Here is a 21,934-nt window from a genome sequence, read left to right on the forward strand (position 1 = left end):
AGATGGACGTGTGTATTGTGTGTGTCCATGTGGTGTATATGCACGTGCACATGCAATTCTGTTATCCTGCATTCAAGCACTGGCATGCTGTTGAGACAGAACATGGGAATGAGCCCTAGCCTTCTGCGTCTTCTTTCCAGGTGTGATCTGTGATCTGTTTCTATGGCTGGGCAGCTGGGTGGTGTTTAATAAGTGATCAGGAAAATACTTCAATAGGACTAGTCATGGGCTTCTCTTCTCCCCACCCGTGGCTGAGGCTTTGAGTCCCAGATATGCAGACTTGCCTGCTCCCTTTTACACTACTGACCCAATTCTGTCGTTTATGATGTCATGCGTATTGTTGCTGCATAACCGTAGGGACCATCCTGAAGTAGGTCAGTGGGGCAGTGCCTGTTCCGGCAGCTGAATGGCTGTACAAGGCACGGTCCGTGAGCAGGGGCTCCCCATCAAGTGTGGATAACTGGAGGTGATGTCCCACTTCTGTCCCCCGTCGGCTTCAGACCTGGGATGGTTCTTAAGTCAGAAGCAAGCAGTCTCGGGGACACTCATCATGGCTCCATAGGAACCTCTGGCACTCCAGAAGCAGAGACCAGGTGCAAAGGCTGTGCCACACAGGAAGCCGACAAACCTTCCCAGTGCTGTTATGTGGCGTCTCCTCTCTCTGGTTGGTTGTTTATGTACTGACGCCTTCTTCCTAGGTATTCTTTAATTCAGCTAAACTGTGATATTCAGATCCAAATCTTATCTGGGCAGACCTGCATGGCTCTCCTGAAAGACCACCTCTGTGCTGTGGTTTAGACTCTCCCAAAGGCACTGGGGTGGGGGGTGGGGGGTGGGCGGGGTATGACATCACGATCTGCAGTGTGAGAGGCAGTTTTAGGCTTTTCTCCCAAATTTGACCACTTAAAGCTCCAGCCAATTAATTGCTTGTAAAACAAACAGCCCGCAGGAAGGGAGGTCCACATTTTTTTTCTGCATGGATAAGATAACAGCAGTGTCTGGCAAGTTAGGAAGTTTGTGTTTTCCCAAGAACTGTGCATGCCAGTGAAGACTCTTGTCTTGACCCTTTATGTCCCATTCTCTCTCTCTCTCTCTCTCTCTCTCTCTCTCTCTCTCTCTCTCTCTCTCTCTCTCTCTGTGTGTGTGTGTGTGTGTGTGTAGGCTGGAGGACAACCTCACATTTCATTCCTCAGCACTTCTTCTTTTTGACACAGGCTCTAGAGTTTGCCCAATGGGTTGGCTAAGCTGACTGACCATGAGCCCCAGGTCTCCGGGACACTGGGACTAAGTGCACACCACCTGGCTTTCTTACTTGAGGTACAGACTCTGAGGAACACTCTGGTTCTCATCCTTGCAAAGCAAGCCTTTATCAACAGCACCACCTCCTCAGGGCCCCTTCCTGATCCTTAATTGTCATGAGCTATTCCCAGTTTTCTGAGAGAGCGCCAGATTGATTTTCATAGTGGTTGTACAAGTTTGCACTCCAACCAGCAATGAAGGACTGTTCCCCTTTCTCCACATCCTTGCCAGCAGGTGTTGTCACTTGAGTTTTTGATCTTGGCCATTCTGAGAGGTGTAAGATGGAATCTCAGAGCCGTTTTGGTTTGCATTTCCCTGATGACTAAGGACGTTGAGCATGTCTTTGTTTATTAGCCATTCGATATTCCTTTGTTGAGAATTCTGTTTAGCTCTGTACCCCATTTTTTAATTGGATTATTTGGTTTGGTGGTGTTTAATTTCTTGAGTTCATTATATATTTTGGATATTGCCCTCTGTCAGATGTAGGATTGGTGAAGATCTTTTCCCAGTCTGTAGGCTGTTTTGTTCTGTTGACAGTGTCCTTTGCCTTACAGAAGGGCAAATAGAATAGACACTGGAAGCAGCTGAAGTGAAGGAACAGGATGGGATCCTAGTGGTCCTCTGAAAGACTCCATCCAGCAGGCGATTGAAGCAGATGCTGAGATTCACAGCCAAACTTTGGGCAGAGCATAGGGAGTCTTATAGAAGAGTGGGGAGATAGAAGGACCTGGAGGGGACAGGAACTCCACAAGGAGACCAATGGAGCCAACAAGTCCAGGTGGAGGGGGATGCTGCAGAGTCTGATGCATCAACCAAGGACCATGCATGGTGAGGACACAGACCCCCTGCTCAGATGTAGTTGATAGGCAGCTCAGTCTCCTTGTGGGTCCCCTAATATGGGGAGTAGGGGTGACCTCTGACACAGACTCTGGTGCCCACTTGTTGATCACTTCCCCCTGGCAGGGTGACCTCTGACACGGACTCTGGTGCCCACTTGTTGATCACTTCCCCCTGGCGGGGTGACCTTGCCAGGCCACAGAGGAAGAGAGTACAGGCAGTCCAGATGAGACTTGATAGGCTGAGGTCAGATGTTAGTGGAGGAGGCTCCCTCTTCTGAGTATTAGGGAAGGAGAGAAGGAGGGGGGAGGCATGCAAAATGAACAAATTAAAATGAAAGAAAGAAGAAAAATACAAAAAACAAAAAGAAAAGAAAAGAAAAATTGTCTTGGAAATATTTAAAGATAGGATTGAAGGCTGTTTCCACAGCACAGTCCATCAGCTCACATGCAGGAAGACAAAACAGATGTAGGACAGACACAAAATGTAGGGATGTGACCAATGCTGTCTAGGGAACAGACTCTGACAGCTCCTCTGGACTTCTGATTTCCCCAAATGGTACCAAAATGGGGCTTAGATATCTTCCCCCAGTGATGTGGGTTCAGGGTATCCATGACTGCCTGTTTAGGTGGGGTTGCTGGCCTTGGGAGGCCAGTGAGGTCCTGTGGAAGTCTCCCTAGTCTGTCGTGGAGGAAGGCTCTGCAAGGTTTGTGTCTTCATACGGTGGGGCATCTTCTCTCTCCTGGTTTCTAGGCAACTTCTCTTTTTTCCCCCTCTCCGTCTTTGCTGTGCTTTGAATAAAAATGACCCCCACGGTGCCCATAGGAAGTGGCATTGTTAGGAGATGTGGCCTTGTTGGATGGAGTACGTGTGGTGTTGTTGGAGGAAGTGTGTCACTGGGAGTGAGCTTTGAGGTCTCAGAAGCTCAAGCCAGACCTAGCATGATTCAGTCTCTTCCTGTTGCCCGAAGATCCAGGTGTGGAACCCTCAGCTCCTTCTCCAGCACCATGTCTGCCTGCATGTCGCCATGCTTCCTACCATGACGATAATGGACTAAAACTCTGAAATTGTAAGGCAGCCCCAATTAAATATTCGCCTTTGCCAGAGTTGCCATGGTCATGATCTCCTTTATGAAACTGTTGCATTGTTTGTCCGCAGACATCAAGGTGGGAGTCCCTGACAAGAGGTCCTGTGGTTACCCCGAGCTCTGCTTTGTGATTATGACCACTGCTCCAGGTGTCACTGAGACTACCAGACGCTTAATTCTGATGAGAATATTCCCCATTGGTTGAATGCTCACTTATTTATTCTTCTAGTCACTTAACCAGTTCAGACTGGACAAGCAACAAGCATGACTGTAGCTGGGGACACCTCACAGAGCAGGGCATACCACCTTCCACTCTCTGGCACACACCACTTGCTAATTCTCTGTGACTAAGTTACAAAGATGCTCTCCTTCACTCTTTTTTACTGTGCCCCAGGGCAAGCTGTGCTCTGAGGGTCATTCGACAGGTCAAAGCCATTCACAAGCAACATCTGTTCATGGTTGACAAGAAAGCCCAGGGAAGCCACATATAACAATAGAAACACCAAAAGTAAAAATTGTCAACAACCTGGAGCAATATTTGGGGAAACAAAAACAAACAAACAAACAATTTCACAATCAAAATCTTTATGAGAAGCAAAGGAGGACAGAACTGATTTAATTGCATAAAGCAGGTTCCACAGCTTTTTTTGAGTTTTCCGGACTAACGTACGAGGAGAGAACATGCTAGGAAAGATAGCAGACAGAGACGAGGGGAAGGGACACACGAGGGACAGACATTAAGCAAAGCCCACATGAATGCGCCCAGCCATCTATCATGCATTCCATTGCATCGACTCCCACATGGATCTGTTTCCCAGCTTCCCTTTGGAAACATTACTCCAAATGTAGCCTGAGGAACTGAGAAACAGATTCTTCAGGATGATAGAGCAGGTGGTGAATTGTGAAATAACTTAAAATTACAAGGGCTTGAGATGTATGACATGTGGATGCTATAAAGTGTCTGTGCACCTTAAGCTCACTCTTGGCCAGGGGCATTGTACAGCATTGCACTAGCAATAAGATCTGGGCCTGTGGCTCTATCTCAGTGGTAGAACGCTTGTCCAGCATGCAGGAGGGCCTGGCTCCACTTCCCAACACCATGACCACCACAACAAAACAAAACCCCAGTAAAATCTGGGAAACACTGTTAGGTGTAAAATTGGGATTAAGAATACCTGGAATAATACCACATTTACTTTTAATCAAAATGCTAAATATAGTTTTACTTGAGACACGTAGAATCAGGAATTGATATAGTTTCTAGTAGAACATGTATTTTGGAACACAGGGGGTCATTATAAGAAAGGAACTCTTAAGCCACATATAGAGCATGCATGCATGTGTGGACACACACTGTAGGGGGACACGAGAAGCACACAGTAAAGGGGCAGATGAGCAAGATTATTTCATTACTTCCAATTAATTATTTAATTTTGCATGTGATCAGCCTACCTATTTAGTATGTGTGTGCACAAGTGTGTGTCTTTGTGTGTGTGTGTGTGTGTGTGTGTGTGTGTGTGTGTGTGTGTATGTGTGTGTATGTGTTGAGGTCAGAGGAAAGCTTGCTGGAGTTGGTTCTCTCATTACACCACATGGTTCTTGGAGTTCAAACTCAGGGTATCAGGCTTAGCAGCAAGTGCTTCTTGCCCTGTAGTCACCCGACTGGCTCAGTAAAAATTAGGTTCAGTAAACACAGAAAGACATATGCATTCCATCATGTCTGCTTCCAAAAGAGCACATAGCAGAGTCCAGAGTGGCCCACCAGATTCCGTTGAGTTCCACACTCATGGGCACCCAGACAGCTCTGCTTAAACTGGGGGGGGGGGGGGGGGGGGAGTGGTCACAAAGCAAAACAAAAGACCGTGAACATGGCATGTTTGAAATTATCAAAGAATCACCATACAAAAGCCATGACAAAAAGCTGAAAGTCAAGCCCAGTGAGCACACATTAACGTGGGCATGGTGGAACAGGGAATTCATCACTAAGGCTAGATAGGATAGCATGGCATGTCTCGCAGGTGTGGACTCATCTCTCAGCAAGGGTGTCCCTGTCAGGACCTTTGGGCATTGTGCAAACTTGTATTGAAGCATGCAACAGAGGAGAGACATGAAGAGAAATATGAAGATGAGGAAGCCAGGCCCCTGAGCCAATTCTCTTTTAAGGCTGGCTGGGGTCTGATAAACCAAGCACATTCCCATATCTTTGTGCTAAAAGAAACAGTTCTCTTTGGTAAAATTGGAAGCCGTTTTCTCCCATGAACTTATACCATTTCTAAGGCAGAGTTTCAGGTAGTCCTGGCTGGTCTTGGAACTCCGTACACAGCTAGGAATGACTTGGAATTTCTGGTCCTCCAGATTCTGCCTCCCCAGGGCTGGGATTACAGGTGTGTGCTACCATGCTCATTTTATACAATGCTGGGGATCCAGCCCAAGGCTTCCTGCATAGCAGGTGAGCATCCTACCAACTGGGCCAACTGGGCCAACTGGGCCATAGCTCTAGCCCCACTCACTACTGTTCTTTAAGTGTTATGTTTGCCTTGCAGTTGCTATAATGATAGGCACACACTAGAACTGAAAATGTCTTCAAGGGATTTATCAAAGTTTAGGCTATTTGAGAAGTAGCATGGGAATTTAGAGGGGAAAAAGCGACCCCTGAGAATTGGCAGGTAGGTTTTAGTTAGTTCTCTATAGACTTTAGATTGGTCAGAAAATAGTATCTAGAACTTTGCATTTGAAACAAATTATTTATGGAAGAGGAGGAAGACACTGTTATGGGTAGTCCTCCCCAACTCCTCCCATACTGTCTTTTCTTTAGGAAGTGGTCCCTTTCAAAATGATGACATGCAAGTTGATATGATCCCACAAACATTGTTTGACAGGAGCCAATATTTCTGTCTAAAACACAGAAAGGCATATTCATCTCTGTCTAACCCATAGCTGTTTCTACTGGAACAAACGTAATGTGGCATGCATGTGTGTGTGCATATGTGTGCATGTGTGCGTGCTTGTGTTTATGTGTGTGTGTGTGTGTGTGTGTGCGTGCATGTGTGTGAGTGACAGGTTGACTTCAGTGTCATCCTTCATGTCTCTGAACTTTACTTTTTAAGGCGAGGTCTTTTACTGAACCTGAAGCTCATCAATTCTTAAAGGCTAGCTGGCCAGCAAGGCCTGAGGAGCCTCCTGTCTGTGCCTTCCCAGTGTTGAGGTTACAGGCATGTGCAGCTTTGCCCAGCTTTTTTCATAAGTGCCGGGAATTGGGGCACAGGTCCTCAAGCTTGCATGACATACACTTTATCAACCAAGCCATTATTTCCCCAGCCTCTGGTTTAATCCTTTTTATTTAAGCAATTTTCAGAGAGATATGTTAAATCCATACTTGCCGGCAGTAGACAAAATATCAGAAAATCATGGGAGATGCATCTTTGAAAGCATTTTGTGCTTTCTTCCTTTAGCTGAGTGTATTGAGCACCAGCCACACATGCTTCTGTTTGAGAAGGACAGCAAAGGCATTGAGCCTGAGATTTAAGTCTTAATAACTTTTCAGTAAGTTTAGCTTTGTAGGAATTGAAAGGTCTGCTATATCGTGTGTGCTGGTCAGAGAGACACACACGAAACTGTATTCACTAGTGATCAAGACACATCAGGGAAGGAGAGGTGTTAGGGAGAGTTCTTAGTGACAGTTACCATCTCCTTACTGTGACTGTCATAGTGTCCCCACCCCACCCTCCCTTCACCCCATCCCCCACTGTATATGTGTGCAAAGGCCAGATGTCAGCTTTGGGTTTAATTCTTTAGGTACCCTTAATCTTGTTTTTTTTTGTTTTTTTAGTCAGAATCCCTCACTGGTCTGGAGCTTGCTCGAAACAGTCTGTGTTGTCTGACCAGCAAGCCCCGAGGCTCCTCCTGTCTCCACCTCTCCAGCACAGAGCCTAAAAGCATGTGTCACCACATTTGGCCTTTGTACCTGGGTCTTGGGGACTGAATTCAGGTCTTAATGTTTGCAAGGAAAATACTCAATGGCTGACCTCTCTCCCCAGCCCAGTTCCACTTTCTCTCACTCAACATTCTCTGCCCAGCAGCAACATGATTCTCTTAGAAGGAACTAAATGGGAAAATGATGGGATAAGTCTGCCCCTGATGGAGAGAGCCTAGCTTCGCCTGTGTCCTGTAATGATAGGGAAGCCATTAAGCTGTGGCGACCAGAGGTGACTAATTCCCTTAGACAAGACTTGCAGAAGTGGGTAGTGCCTGTTACCACAGCAAGATAGCATCTTCAAGGAACTTACCAAAGTCTGGGCTCTGAGAAATGGCTTGGCATTTCAGAGATAATACATTTTCATTAGGTCTCAGTAGATTTAGGACTAGCTAGATGGGGAAGGGTGCAGAGGAAGAAGGAAGGGCAGATGTCAAAGGCTAGACTGCTGAAAAAATGCTGAGAAGGCAGTATCTAGAACCTTCTATGGAGACTAGGCTGTCTGAGATAGAACAGGGGAAATTGGCCACAGATCAGCATCCTGCTGCCTCTTGTCCTGTGTTCTTGTTATGCCAGTAGGCCAAGGAGTTTTACCCTCTCAGAGGCATGGCATTCTAGAAGCATACTGTTTCTCAAAGGGACGTCTATCTGATAGATGTACAGGCAGGCTCTAGAAGTGTTTATATTTTCTTGTGTACAAGTTGTACAGCCCTACAAGGTTCACTTAGATGACCACAGCTGCCTGAGGACACACAGACTTGATATTTATTTTATGTATACCCTTAAATCTCTGTTTTGTCACTGTCACCCAAGAACCAACTTATTCAGCTCATAGGCACTGCCTTTTCTTTTTAAATTTTATGCTTTGTGTTTATATGTATGTGTGTCTTTTCTAGTGAAGATTTGGGTCATAGGTAGAAGAGCGGGATGCATTCAGAACAGGTCAGGAAACAGGTGACATAATAGTCAGTGGAGCACAACACAAAGGTCTAGCTTGGATGTATGGTAGTGTTCCCTCATGCCAAATGACTCATTATGATGGTGACAGGGCCATCAACACTAGAGTCTCTCTGCACCTTAAATGTAATGTACTCTTAGCAAAAGATGCTGCACTGCACCATCAGCATCTTAAAGCACTGACATCCCAGCAAGGGATGCTGCCCTGTACCATCAGCATCTTACAGCACTGACATCCCAGCAAAGGATGTTGCTCTGCTGATGGGTGTGGTAGACCCTGTTGGTGGCTTGCTTGTATCTCATGTATCATGCTGGTGCAGTGATCATTGGCTGCTGATGTGTTATAGATTTCCCCCATTTCCCCCCCCCTTTTTTTTTTTTTTTGCAAAATAATTAATCTTAATCAAATAGGATCCTTTTGAATGGATGCTGCATTCCTTCTTCCTCCTAAGGCAGCCATGGCCGGTGGCCGGGTGATACGACAAGTACAAGGGGAAGTCCCTTGTCCCCTAAGGGACTCTCTAGTTGGTTTTGTCTGACATGAGATCATAATCCCACTTAATGCCTTCTTAATGCCTTCTTTTGTGTGTCCTTGGGTCTCCTCCCAAGGACACCCCTACAACTCAGCACCCTCATAGTGATCCCTACTTAAGACAACACTACTATTATTTTCCCTTGTGGAAAACTTGGGCAGTTATAAAAGCCATTGATTCTCTCAAGAGTTAAAATTTTAAGCAATGAAGTCCAACAGTTTTTCTAACAATCTGTTCATAAAATCTGAATCCCTCTAATGTGATATATTTTATCTTCTAAGTAGACTACAGCTAAAGCCATTAAAAGTAATTTAAAATAGTCTTAGAAACATGGTATCTATCAATAAACAGAAAATTTGAGACTTGTAGGGGAAAAAATCTCCTTAATTGATGGGGTAGACCCACATCTGGAGCTAGTCATATTAAGAATGCATGTTTCACATCCATGAAAAAGCTGGACATGCTGGTACGTACAATCTCAGTACCAGGGAGACAGAGACAGGAAGATCCCCAGCCTCATGCTGGCCCACCAGTCTAGCCAAATTGTTAAGTATCAGGTTTAATGCCAGACTCCATCTCAAACAATAAGATGGAGAGTAAAGATACCCAACACTGTCCTCAGTATCCACATGCACCCTCACACATGTGGACATGGGCATACACATAAGTATATGCGTGTGTGTGCACATAACACATAAAAGCACATGTTGACTGACTTAGTGCATGTTGTCACGTGGGTTCACTGTTCCCTTCAGTGACTCACTGCCCATATTCAATTCGATTTCAAGGCAGAATGCCATAGGTGGAATCCATTTAGGTGACACCCAGGAAGATGGTCCCCTGACCCTCACTCTCCTTGTAAAGCTTTAAGGATTTCAGGAAAGGATCTACTTGGAGGAAAAAGAATGGTCTGACCAACAGTCAGTTGGGACCTCGGTCAGTTCAGCATTCTCTCCATCTAAGACCTTATCCAGAGTCCTGTTGGCCCAGAGGCAGGGCCATGCGACTTTGGCGCTCACAAGCACACATGACTGCTTGCCTCGCTCACATGTCTATGGAAGTTGGGTTGTCTATTATGGCTTGACTAGGTGACAGTTTTTGTAGGAGGGGGGGCTAGCCTAAAGAGGTGAGACTATGTCACACTATGTAAAGAGATTGTAAGAGCCAGAGGTTGGGGAGAGCTGAGGAGAAAGGTATCTTCTGGACACCAAAGGACTCACTAACAGCCACTATGGCCCTCTGCACAAGACATGCACAAGAGGTATTGGATGGGGTGGGGCACACAGCAAGGCTTTACAAAAACATAAAGGTGGGAGACTGGAAGGAGTTGGAGTGGGAAGCAGAGCTGAAGATGATAACTGTGTTCATGTATACAGTTTTCAAAGAATAAATTAAAATGTACTAAACTATTCTTAAAAATCACTCCCCACCACCACCACTCCAATCGGCAAGCCCTAGAGATATGATTACATTGGATAGAGGGTAAAGCCTCGATCCACTTAACCCACGGGGTGTGAGGGAGGGCCTTGGGGCGTCAAGTCTGAGGCAAAGGAACATGAAGCAGATGACCAGCTATGAGTCTGTCTTTACTGGCCAGTGGACTCACGGTGGACATGTGGCCTTTGCAACTTAAGGACAGGTGTCAGCGAGGCACATGTAAAGTGTCTCACCAAAGCAGCTGTGAGTGTACTGTTGTTTCAGAAACCTAGGGCGGGGGGTTATCAGTCATCCTCCTTTCAGGGACCCCTCTTGCATCGCTTCTGTCCTGTCTTGGCATCTTTCCATTCTTTTCCAGCTCTCCTCAAAGAAGACACTAGTTTGCTTTGTTAAATCCTTGAGAAGGTCGGGCCGAGTTGGTAACTGCTTTTCTTTTCCTCTTTTTGTTTTTAAAGATAAAAACGTGGTAGGGCAATGGCTCTACCCTTTAATACATTTCCTCCTGTTGTGGTGACCCCCCAACCACAAAATTATTTTTGTTGCTACTTCATAACTATAATTTTGCTAATGTTGTGCATCACAATTTAAGCGTCTGTAGTTTCCAATGCTCTTACAGGACCTCTGTGAAAGGGCTGTTTGAACCCCCAAAGGGGGTTGCTGCTCCACAGGTTGAGAACAACTGGGTAAGGGGGTAAAGTGATCACACAGCAAGCAAGATGACCTGTGTTTGGATCCCCAACACTCATATACGATCCAGGAACAGTGTAGAACACATTTATAACCCCAGTGCTGGAGGGACGTTGGGATAAGGTAGGTGGATTCCTGGAGCTCTCTGGCTGGTCAGCCTAGCAGAAAGGGTGAGCCCTGGTTCAATGGAAAACCCTGCCTCAAAAAAGTGAGGACAGTGATAGAAAAGCCCCTGACATTTAGCCTGTAGCCTCCACATGCAGATGCATCCACATAGGGCACCCTCCCTAAGAACGATTTCAATGAAAAAGGCACCTAAAAGATGAACACTGTTGGCAGGGTGCTTCCTCCGTGTTCACGAAGATCTGGGTTTGAGCCCAGCACCTCATAAAACCAGGTGTCAGGGGACACAAGTGTTATCCCAGTCCTCTGGGGGGCAGGGTGATTAGATGGTCAAAAGTATCCTAATTAGAGATAGTTGGGCCAGCCTGGGATACATGAGACCCTGTCTTTAAAAAGCAAAACAAACAAAACCAAATTAAAGATAGATAGATAGATAGGTAGGCAGGCAGGTAGGTAGATAAAAGGCAGCTCTGTGGGGCTGGGAAGATGGCTTGGCTACAGCAGGAGGCTCCCAGCCACATGCAGTTCTACCTCTGACCTCTGTGAGTATATACACGCATGTGCACATACCCCCTCCCTTCCAGCATAGACACATAGTTTTTTTTTTTTTTTTTTAAAGGTAGCAGTGCGACCTTCCTTAGTACCAAGTCTTATAAAGTTGCTGCCTTTGAGGTGTCCCGAGAAGCCTGTTAGGGTAATGGCTGTGACATTCCTCAGAGGTGAACACATTTCCATTATTCATTCTTAAAAACACATGTTCCTTGTCTTTTCACACGCATCACAATGAGATCTAAAATGGATATTCATCACCACCTCTTTCAGGGTTATGAATAGCACTACCTTGAAAAGGCCTGGTGGCACCTGAAAGTGACGCATGGATTCTGAAAGGAGGCTTTTAAGAAACTAAGCAGGAGGCAGGCTGCTAAGTTCCTTGATCATGAAGCATAGTGAGACCCCCTCGGTCTCCCATGCTGGCAGCCAGGTTCCACACTCAAATGGAGAAGGAGGGGGTGGGAGCTCCCAGGAGGAGCTGCCTCTTCTAGGCAGAGAAGTTGAAAATCCAGACAGCCCAGCATTGGACTAGATTGCTGACCTTGCTCTCCATCACTTTGGACATCCCCCTTTCCAGGTGGCTGGGCATATCAAATGATATTTCTCTACTCTCCTGACTGTGAGGTTTCTCATTTAATTCGCCCAACCAAAGGAATTCTTCAGAAGTCGTCACACTGGGCCACCTCCAGCTCAAGAGCTCAAGGCACTTTGCATTCTGCCCTCTTGTCCTTGCCAGGAGAATGACACGACAAAGAGTGAGGGACAGGAACAAGAAAAGACACAACCACTAAGCCATGTCTCTGCCAGTTGGGCTCTCTCTTATCTGAATACACTTGAATGAGAGTTGAAAGATGGCTTGCTTTAGCGTGGGGGTTTTATAGTTGTCGTTAGGCGATGATGTTATGATGGAAATCTCTCACCAATACAAACCTCGATTTCCATTGTGGCTTGTTTGAGGGAAGAACAGGCATAGCTGAGAGTCGAAAGGCAGTGTGTGAGGCAGCAAGCCTTATCTGAAAGTGTGGGCAGGTCTTGTGGCTATGGCAGCAATAGAACCGATGCCACTTCTCATTTAGAATGTCCCACATGGGAGCGGAAGGTCCCAGGACAAGAGCTGTACTGATGTGATACACAGCTGTACTCTATGAGGCCGATTGATTGATATTCTGTCATTTCAGAGAGCTGGACTATTGCAGGTCCAGAGACAAAGAGTGCTCTTGGGATATCTTTATAACAGTCATTGATTGCTCACCTGTGTTGGACCTAACAGCTTTGTAAGTCTTGGAGGTAAATAGCTTTTGGAATATATGAGGACCTTGAAATGTCCACCAACCCAAAGGCTGAGCATGTCATGGTTCATATCTGAGGCTGAGATGTCAGACCTCCTGCCTTTCCCTTCATGTGGCTAGTTTCTGATCCCACCCATATATTTGGGGGGAAAATCCCTTGATTTATAACTTTCATTATTCTGCTACTAGAAAAACTTCATGAAACATTAAAGCATGGTATTTAGGGTAACCTAAATCTGTGTTCCAAGGACCAAGGTCACTAATATTTGGTCCTAGAATAAAATCTAAGTCTCTTTTACATTGACACACTATTAACTTGACCTTGACAAGGATGAGGGAAGCAGAACAGTCTACCTTCCTGGCCCCATTGGCCATCACTGATATGTCCAGTTTCAGTGATGACTGACATACAAACATCTCAGGTCTCCTGTGCCTACCTGGAATAGCAAGGTCAGGCATAAGCACACAGGCCACATACAGAATAGTGTAAAGGGCCCTCGTCTCCTGGTGGAGGGTGCCAGCTGATATCTTGGTTACAACTGATTCCAAAACATCATCATCTTCTACCTGGTCCTGCCTCCTTTTGCTTTTCTCAAGTCCTCTCCCTCAAAGCCACTCCCCATCCGGACCTTCTTGCACCTAACTCTCTGAAGCTCAGAGTTGGTCTGTGGGTCCCTGAACCCGGGCATCCAGCTCTCATTCATCTCCCCAGGGGCACTGCCACCCCATTGTAGGGGTGGGGGTGAGGGTAGGGGGGTCTTACCCACGATCATGTGGTTGCAGACATCACAGAAGGTGGGTTTCTTAAAGACATGCTCCTGAAAGGCGTGGACCTTGCTGTTGCTGCCAGGGTGCAGGCCAGCCCTCGTGGGCATGGATGCCAGGTTTCCAGGAATGGGTATCGGGCTGGGGCTTGGGCTGGTCTTGGTCAGCAGGTCTGCTTGTGATTTCACGTCACTGTTGGTTCTTGGGAAGAAGTTGTCAGCGCTTTTGCTCCGCAAGCTCTTGGTCTTGAAAGAAAGTGACCGTTTTAGTTTCTGGAGCTGCAATGCAATGACAGGACAACCTCTCTTATGATTTGTCCTGTGACTCCTGGGGGTGGGTGGTGCAGCCAGCTCTGCCCTGTGCCCAATGGGTACCTTAGCCTGGGAGGTTCTGCCAGGCCTCAGTGTGGGTAGTCCAAGGTCAGTGGCTAGCTGAAATGGGACTCAGTGGTCTACCTGTGCCCCATAAGCCAGTGAGCAGAAGGAGGCTCCGTCTGCTCCATTCCACCTTCTCCCCAGCCTTGCCTCCTTAGGCCCCACCAGTGTGATGTCTAAGGTCCCAGGATACTGGTTTTCAGCCTTCTAACTTGTGAGTTTGCAATAGTTGGGAATGAAGTATGAACTCCTGGGTGCCAAGGCTGTGTGTGAACTACTGTCTTCTCCCTCCCTCCTTGCCCCTCGTCTCTCCCCTGTGCTCTCTCTCTCCCTCCCTCCCTCTCCTGCCCCCTCTCTCTCTCTCTCTCTCTCACACACACACACACACACACACACACACACACACACGACCAGTCAGTAGCTCTTTGTCTCTATGGACAGTACAGTGTACAAACAATGTCTCCGCCTGACTTGACATTAGTCTGGCTACATGGTCTCCAGGAAACAGACCAGAAGCTCTCTAATCTGCATGTATCTGAAACATGTGGAAAGAAATATATGCCGTGTGTAAAGCATGCCTGTATGCCTCTGTGTGTGTGTGTGTGTGTGTATGTGTGTAGCGTATGCTTATGCATATGTGCAGTCAATGAGTATATGTATTTGTACATGTACATGCACCATTGAATGCATATGCATGTGTATTATATGAATGGCATGCATATATGTATGTATGTATTGTGTGTGATTATGCATGTGCCTGTGTGTATGTAGTGTGGGGGAGTGTGAGGTACATGTGCGATGTGTGTTTATGAATGTGGTATGTGTTTAGCTTTCCTGGCCTTTCATGTGCCCTCGCCCTGGCTTAAGCCTCAGTACACCACACTATATCCTTTGCCTTTGGGACTTGCGGTGAGATGCAGAATGGATCTGGAAGAGACTAGACTTGAGTCCAGTGTGCATTGTTAACCCCATCTTCATGCTGATGTGGGAGGGAAGGAGTTTGAGCCTCATGCTTAAAGTCCTTTGAGAAAATCCCTTTCTCTCAGGCATGAAGGGCAGCTCCAGATGAGTATGGTGGTGCCTAGACCCCTCGCTACTCAGGAGGCTACAACTAGCAGATCACAAGGCGTGTCTGATGTGCAGAGTGGTCAGCTTTGGCAACTCTGCTTCTTGAAATGAATAGTGAAAAACAAGGCCAAGGATATAGAGATCATTGCTGGAGTGCTTGCCTGGCGAGGGTAAAAATCTTACGCTCAGTACCTAGTACCTAATGAACAAAGGATCCAACCCTTGCAGCTCAGACTCCTGGGCCCTCAACCCTGGTGATGGTCTGCATCAACATTGGCTTTGCTCAGTCCTTGCCAGCTACCAACGGCTCTCTAAAATCCTCCCCCATCTGGACAGGAGTGCACAGTGTGCTGGCTGTATGGCTTTCAGTGGTCTCCTTAGGTCTCCTTAGGTAAGGACTTACCTGTGGCTATTCTTCCTTTCCCCTGAAATCACGTGTGTGCAGGAGCTGAAGGCATGCATGAAGGTGCCCTGTGCTGGCTGGAGTCTCCCCACACAGCGAGGCCAGGCTCCCTGAGGGCATGTTAGAGGAGCAGGTGGGGCAATATCAAGCCTGTCACCTCCTTCCCCACTTCTGTCTTGACCTCAGAGAACCTGGAAGCCACTGTAGCCATAGAGCTGGGGCTCAGTACAAGAAGACCACAGTTCTCCACCCCCTAAAGGGTGATATCAGTTTGCAGTGTGATTTTACAATGGACTGAACTCAGGTCCTCTGGAACAGCAGCAAGTGCTCTTCACTGTGGAAGAGAGCCAATTTTCTACTCTGGGAAACTTGCTGGCTTGAGGACTCGGCTGGTTTTAGGGACAGAGATGAGACACAATCTCACGTCATAGCCAAGGCTGGCTTAGAACTTTACACAGCTCAGATTGGCCTCAGACTGGCAGCGTATACTCATTGTTTGATGTGAGCCACTCAGGCTCCTGAGCTTTTACTTTTATTTCACTTTAATGTCATGTTGATTAATGGGGTTAGCACATAGAGGGCACTTGTCATCAAGCCTGGAGACCTGAGTTCCACTCCAGGGACCCACATGATGGAAAGAGGACTGACTCTTGTCACATATGCACTGTGATTGCCATATATGTACTGAGGTACACATGCACACACACATACACATATTGTAATATTTAAAAATTAACTATATGCATTCATCAGACATTGTACTGTCATATACGAACATTTTGTGAAAGCATGTATTGTTGGTTGAGCACATCCGCAACAATTAAGTGGCTTATCCACTTACATATCTTAGATGCCTGGCAACAAAGGACCAGAGGAGAATTGTGTGTACACATTCTTTGAATATATATATGATGGGATTCCTTTTGGTCATAAAGAAGAAAGTAATGTTTGCCAGTCTCAGGAAGAGAAATGTTTTCTCTCATTTGGGGTTCTTAGATTTTTTTATACAGCTGTATAAAATTATATATATTTGAGAGTAGACACAAGACTATTGATGACAAAGAGAGCTGATGAGGGGAAAGAAGGGATGAGGTGGGGGTGATACCTAAGTATGGAGGGAAGGCTGAGTACTGTGTTAGGAGAGGAGGTCCACCTGTTTTTAGAGCTGTGTCAGTCAGGTGAGGAGGCCCACCTGCTTCTAGAACCAGAATTTTGTTGGAACCATTGGGACATTTCCTACTGAAATGGACTGATTGAAAGACATGACCACCAATTAAATAGGATCCTAGGTGCAAGCTCAAATGAGCACTTCCTTCATCCATACATCCCTAAAGGGGCAGGCCAGAGAGGAAGACACAAAATGAGGAAGTACAATTATAACTTGATAGGCATAGAGGTTACAAAGTTATTAGCGCCCATGCACAACCGCTGAGGTACAGATCTATTTAAATAAAGGATTTCAAAAATATTTTTTGTGTATGTTTATGTGTGTGTGCACGTGTGCGCATGTACCATATGGTTGCAGATACCCTTGGAGGCTGAAGAAGGAGCCCCTGAAAATGTAGGCTCCCCTAAAGTCGCAGAGAACTGTGAGCAGCAGCCTGACATGGGTTCTGAGAACTGAACTAAGATCCTCTGGAAGAGCGTCGAGTGCTCTTCCCTGCTGAAGCACACAGTTTGCTTCCACAAATGTTTTTAAGTACCTTCTTATGGGCTGGAAATGACTCCTACCTCAGTTCTTAACACTTCAGTCTCACATCTTAGAAAACTACAAGTAGGAGATCATTCTTTCTCTTATTCGTTAAGTAATTCACTAATGAATATCCATTTGGATGCTACTAGGTGATAAAGCCGTGAAAAAATGTCCAAAAACAATGAAATTAACCTTAAGATTTAAAGCCTAGTAGGCAGAGGGGGAAAATATGAATAAATGACAACACACTTGGGTGAGTATATATGTTACGAAATGGAAATAAAAAGAGCCACAGGCTTTAGAAGGTCACAGGAGGGCTTATTTGACAGGTGACATTTGAGCAGAAATGTGAAGAAAGTGGTGTGTGTGTGTGTGTGTGTGTGTGTGTGTGTGTGTGTGTGTGTAGTGTGATAGGAGAGCATTGTGGGTAGTAGAAAAACTAGCAGATAGTGCTGGTAGTTGGGCAACCAGCAGAAGAGCATTATGGGTAACGAGAACACCAGCAGCAAGGATCCCAGTGAGAAAGCAGCATTGCCTGCTGCAGCTGATGAAGATGTGGCAAGGGCATAGATCCAAAATCAGCTTCAGGTCGGGGCTTCCTTGCTGGTTCTGGCAAGGACTCCGACAATGGCTCAGAACCAGGAGGTTCCAAGGGCTACCTTTTACTGAAAGGGCTACTCTAGGGAGTGCTTGAGAAACAGATGGTTAGGAGGGGAGAGCGAAGTGAGAGAAGACCTGCTGGGAGATGCCTGTAGTAAGCATCTGGCTGAGAGGTGACCCTGACAGGCATGGTAAGACACACTTACTTCCAGGTACAATTTGAAGGTGGACTGAGGAGTCTGTGGAGGGCTTGAGTAGGAATGGGTAACTCTAAGATTTCTGATTGGTGCAACTGAGTGAATGGAGGCATGTCCTTTTACTAGAAGGAAGAAGATCAAAGAAGATGCAGTTACCATGGAGACCGGGAGGTCTGGGATGCTTATTTAGAATTCAAGGGGCTTCTAAGTGTTGATAGGTAGAATCATGATTTTGACATTCAAGGAGGAAGGTCCACGCTGTGTAGTGAGTGGGGAGCCATGATCACATGGGTGGAAAGCTGGCCAGGAGCTCGTGAAGTCAGAACATATGCCACGAGTAGACCCTAGAGAGACACTGAGGAGAGAGGCCGGGATGGTGCAAATTTAGAGGAAGATTCATGAGGCCAGGCAAGGCTGTTTGAGAAGAAGCTGCCAAGGAAAGGTGCCTGGAGAAAGGGATATTATGGGAGCCAAGGGAAGGACATAATTCAGAGAAAGCTGGAAAGCCAACGGGGTCAAATGAATCTCACCAGCAATCTAAGTTCACACGAGCTGTAGGATTCTGCAAAGGCAGGCCTTTGGGAGAGCTTAGCAGCACAGGAGATTCAGTGTAGCTCTGAGTGTGTGGTGACAAGGTTCCAAGAATGGCCAGTGGAGAAGACAGTAGTGGTCAGTGGGCAAAGGACAGTTTTTTGGAGTTTGCCATGAAACAGATTAGTAAAGAGACCCAGTATCTGGAGGGCGCTGTGCTATCTCAGTGTTCTTTGTGGAGAGTTTTGCTTAAATGCTACATTATTTTCAAGCTCCTTATAATCTGATGGTGCATAACAGGGGGGTCGTGGTTGGGGCTCTGTCCTTGAGTGGAGGAGAAGTGGGAAGGAGTCATCATCTACAAAAAGAGACAGCCAGCAGCAAGCCGGCAGGGCTGATGCCCATTGCATCCAGATCTTCGTGTGTGTGTGTGTGTGTGGCGGTGTGCTTCACGTGTGTGCACGCACATGTGAAGGCCAGAGAACACCCTGTGTACTGTTCTTCAGATGCCACCCACCTCATTTTGGAGGGGGACGGAACGTAATCTAAGATGGCTAGACAGTATCCTCAGGCATCCGCTTGTCTCTCCTCCGCAGTGCTGGGGTTGCAGGCACCTGTCACCATGCCTGGCATTTATTTTTAATGTGGCTTCTAGGTAGTGGCACTTGGCAAGCGTTTTACTGGCTGAGCCTCCTCTTGGCCGGGATATGGACTTTTTGATTATCCAGAGCATAAAAGAAGCCAGGAGGGAGAGGGCAGAGCTGGAAGAGAAAGAGCAGAGTACAGACGGAACACGCTGGTGCACTCTGGAGCAGTGTGTGATGGTGAGCAGGATGCGAGAGAGACACAGCATCTGTTACAGGTCACTGCCTATTTCAGAGATGAGAAGCCAGTGACTTGGCAATTTAAATACCAGTAGACCACAGACTGAAGCGCCATATTATAAGTCTCTGAATTCAAAGCCCTCCAAAGCCAAATGAAGTCTGATGAAAAAGTGGCCCACCCTCAATCTCCTCTTAGAAAAAAAAATCTCTCAGCTTAGTGTGATTTGTCACCCCGGTGCCAGCTGGGATTTTTAGCCGTGATCTACACACCTGCCATGTTGAGTGGTACTTAGGTGGCTGTTCATTCCGGGAGTGTGGAAATTGGGCAACCTGAGAGCACATGGAGCTTAGCCTGAAGGTGACCATGATGCAGACATGTTGACTCACCAGTTGCGATGAAGCTAAGTAGCTGGTATGTGTTTGATCTTCTGAGCAGGACCACAAGTCTGAACTATGTGGGAGAATGTACCGCAAGCTAGGCAGCAGCTTGGGAGGCACAGACTCCCTGGGGGTACTCGGAGCTTGGCTTGCTGCTTGCTGACCCTAAATCATCAGTCGCCTCTGCAAACAATCTTCTCAGCTATCTAAAACAGCATCAGCACCACACTGACTTTGGTATCTGGATTCAGATGAAGTCACCCATCAGAGAACCGTTGACAAGCAAATATCGCATCCTGAGTTTGTCTATGTGATCTACATTTTTGATTTTGAAAATGAACATGTTTTTTCTCTTGACATTTTGTGTCCTCTAAAGCAGTTACATCTTCCTGTTTAAATAGTCACTGGCTTCTTTTTTTTTCCTATGAAGATATGATTAAATCAATTGATGATCTAAGCATGAGGGGAATGAGTTGCTTAGCAAGCAGAGGTGGGTGATCAACCCTTGTGCGTGTACATCCCCCTGAGACCCACTGCCCGCTTTGCCCTCCCATCAACCACATGGACAGCTAACCGCATCTATTTCAAGTTTGGCTGAGGCTGTGGTTTGTCCGAGCATTTCCCAGACATACCCAAAGGCTAGTGGGCAGACAGTGTGTTCTGGGCCTTGGGAAGTGGAGGGCCTGTGATGAACTTTCCAGTCTTCCTGCTGAGTTTTTGATCTTGCATAGTTGGATTTCTTTTATTTTCTTGTGCGTGTGTGTATATGCAGATGCACATGCATTTGCATGCACATTGAGGCCAGGTCTTGAGTGTCTTCCTCAAATATTTTCCATCTTAGGTTTTGAATCAGGTTCCCCCCCCACCCCCCCACCCTCGATGTGGAGCTCACTGATTGGCTGGCTGGCTAATTGGTTCCAGAGATTTTTCTGCCTCTGCCTCCCCTCTGCTGGAATTACAAACATACAGGGCCAAGCCTGACTTTTTAGGAGGCTTCTGAGGACTGGAGCGCAGGTCCTCGTGCTTGTACAGGCTCTTTAATGACAGAGCCATCTCCCCAGCCCGCGTCTGACTTCTTTAATTGCAAGCACAATACAATTCCAAGTTAGAGTCACTGCAGTTTAGACAGTGACTAAAAAAATCAGAAAATTTCTCCCTGTGTCTGTCCAGCTTTGCTGCGGTTGTGTCGATAAATGGACTGATAAAGCATCATTGACTGAACAGGGCTGCCTACATTATTCTGTTTCTAACAGCTACATCAGTGGAGCAAGCCCTTGAAGCCTTGTGGCTTGAGTTCCAACAGGAATGGGGAAGATTAACTCAGTACTTCCAGATTCCCTCCCAGCCCTGATACTGCAGGACATTGGGATCCAGAGGAGCAGACTCCATTCTGTAGACTGTAGGGTGGGCTTCTATAGGCAAACAGCAACACTGAGAACAGCCAGAGGTGGCGCAAGCCCATGCACTGATAATCATAAAGCAGTAAGTAGACTGTGACTACTGTCTTGTCTATGCTGTCAGAGATAGGAGGCATCAGCAAGAGCTAGAATTGTCAGAGACATTATTTCTACCCCACATGATTAATTCATTTTTTTTTCCTTTTGAGACAGGGTCTCACAAGCCTAGGTTGGTCTTAAACTTACTATGAAGCTAAGGATGACCTTGAACTTCTATCTCTGTTACATGAGTCTTCTTGACAGATCCACTCCTAACTTTGTTTTTTAGTCACCATCTTTGTCTTAGACACATGGACACAGCCAGAGGAGTACACACCCCAGGTTTCCAAAGCTGTGTTAGCCAGCAATGCATTTGTTTTTTTCTGAAATGACTTCTGGGTATGACATCAGCATAGTCATACATTCTCCCAAGTGTGACGTCAGCATAGTCATATATTCTCCTGAGTATGACGCAACCATATTTATACATTGTCCTGAGTATGACATCAGCATAGTCATACATTGTCCTGAATATGATGTCAGCATAGCGATTTCTTCTTGAAGAGAGAATCAACGTGTTGAGAAGAAATGAGGTGGGAAGCCACCAGTGGCAAGGGAGGATGGATGCTCAGGGACTAATTTCAGGTAAGGAAAGTCTGAGGTTCCACTGGGTCCTGCGATGAAAGGGATTTGCAGAGTGAGATTCCCAGCTACCCAGTGGGTGGGTGAATAGAGGTGTTGACCATGATGGATCTGGGCTGGGAAGGATAGGAGGACGCAAACATAGGGTTGACTGAAGCAAGCACTTTTAGGTAAAATACTTCCGGACAGAATGTGTAATGTAAACTTGCCTCTTTTTTTTTTTTTTTTTTTTTTTTTTTTTTTTTTTTT

General features: G+C 46.4%; 1 protein-coding gene across 1 annotated transcript in view; it reads right to left on the reverse strand.

The window, feature by feature from the left end:
* Stac (SH3 and cysteine rich domain) overlaps positions 1-21,934 on the reverse strand; it is a 115,951-nt gene that overhangs the window by 52,582 nt on the left and 41,435 nt on the right. The window contains exon 2 of the mRNA XM_051140107.1: positions 13,538-13,817. Within this exon, the coding sequence (XP_050996064.1) occupies positions 13,538-13,817 (280 nt within the window). The remainder of the gene's footprint in view (positions 1-13,537; positions 13,818-21,934) is intronic.

This window comes from Acomys russatus, chromosome 32 (genome assembly GCF_903995435.1).
Source record: "Acomys russatus chromosome 32, mAcoRus1.1, whole genome shotgun sequence".
Lineage (NCBI taxonomy): Eukaryota > Metazoa > Chordata > Mammalia > Rodentia > Muridae > Acomys > Acomys russatus.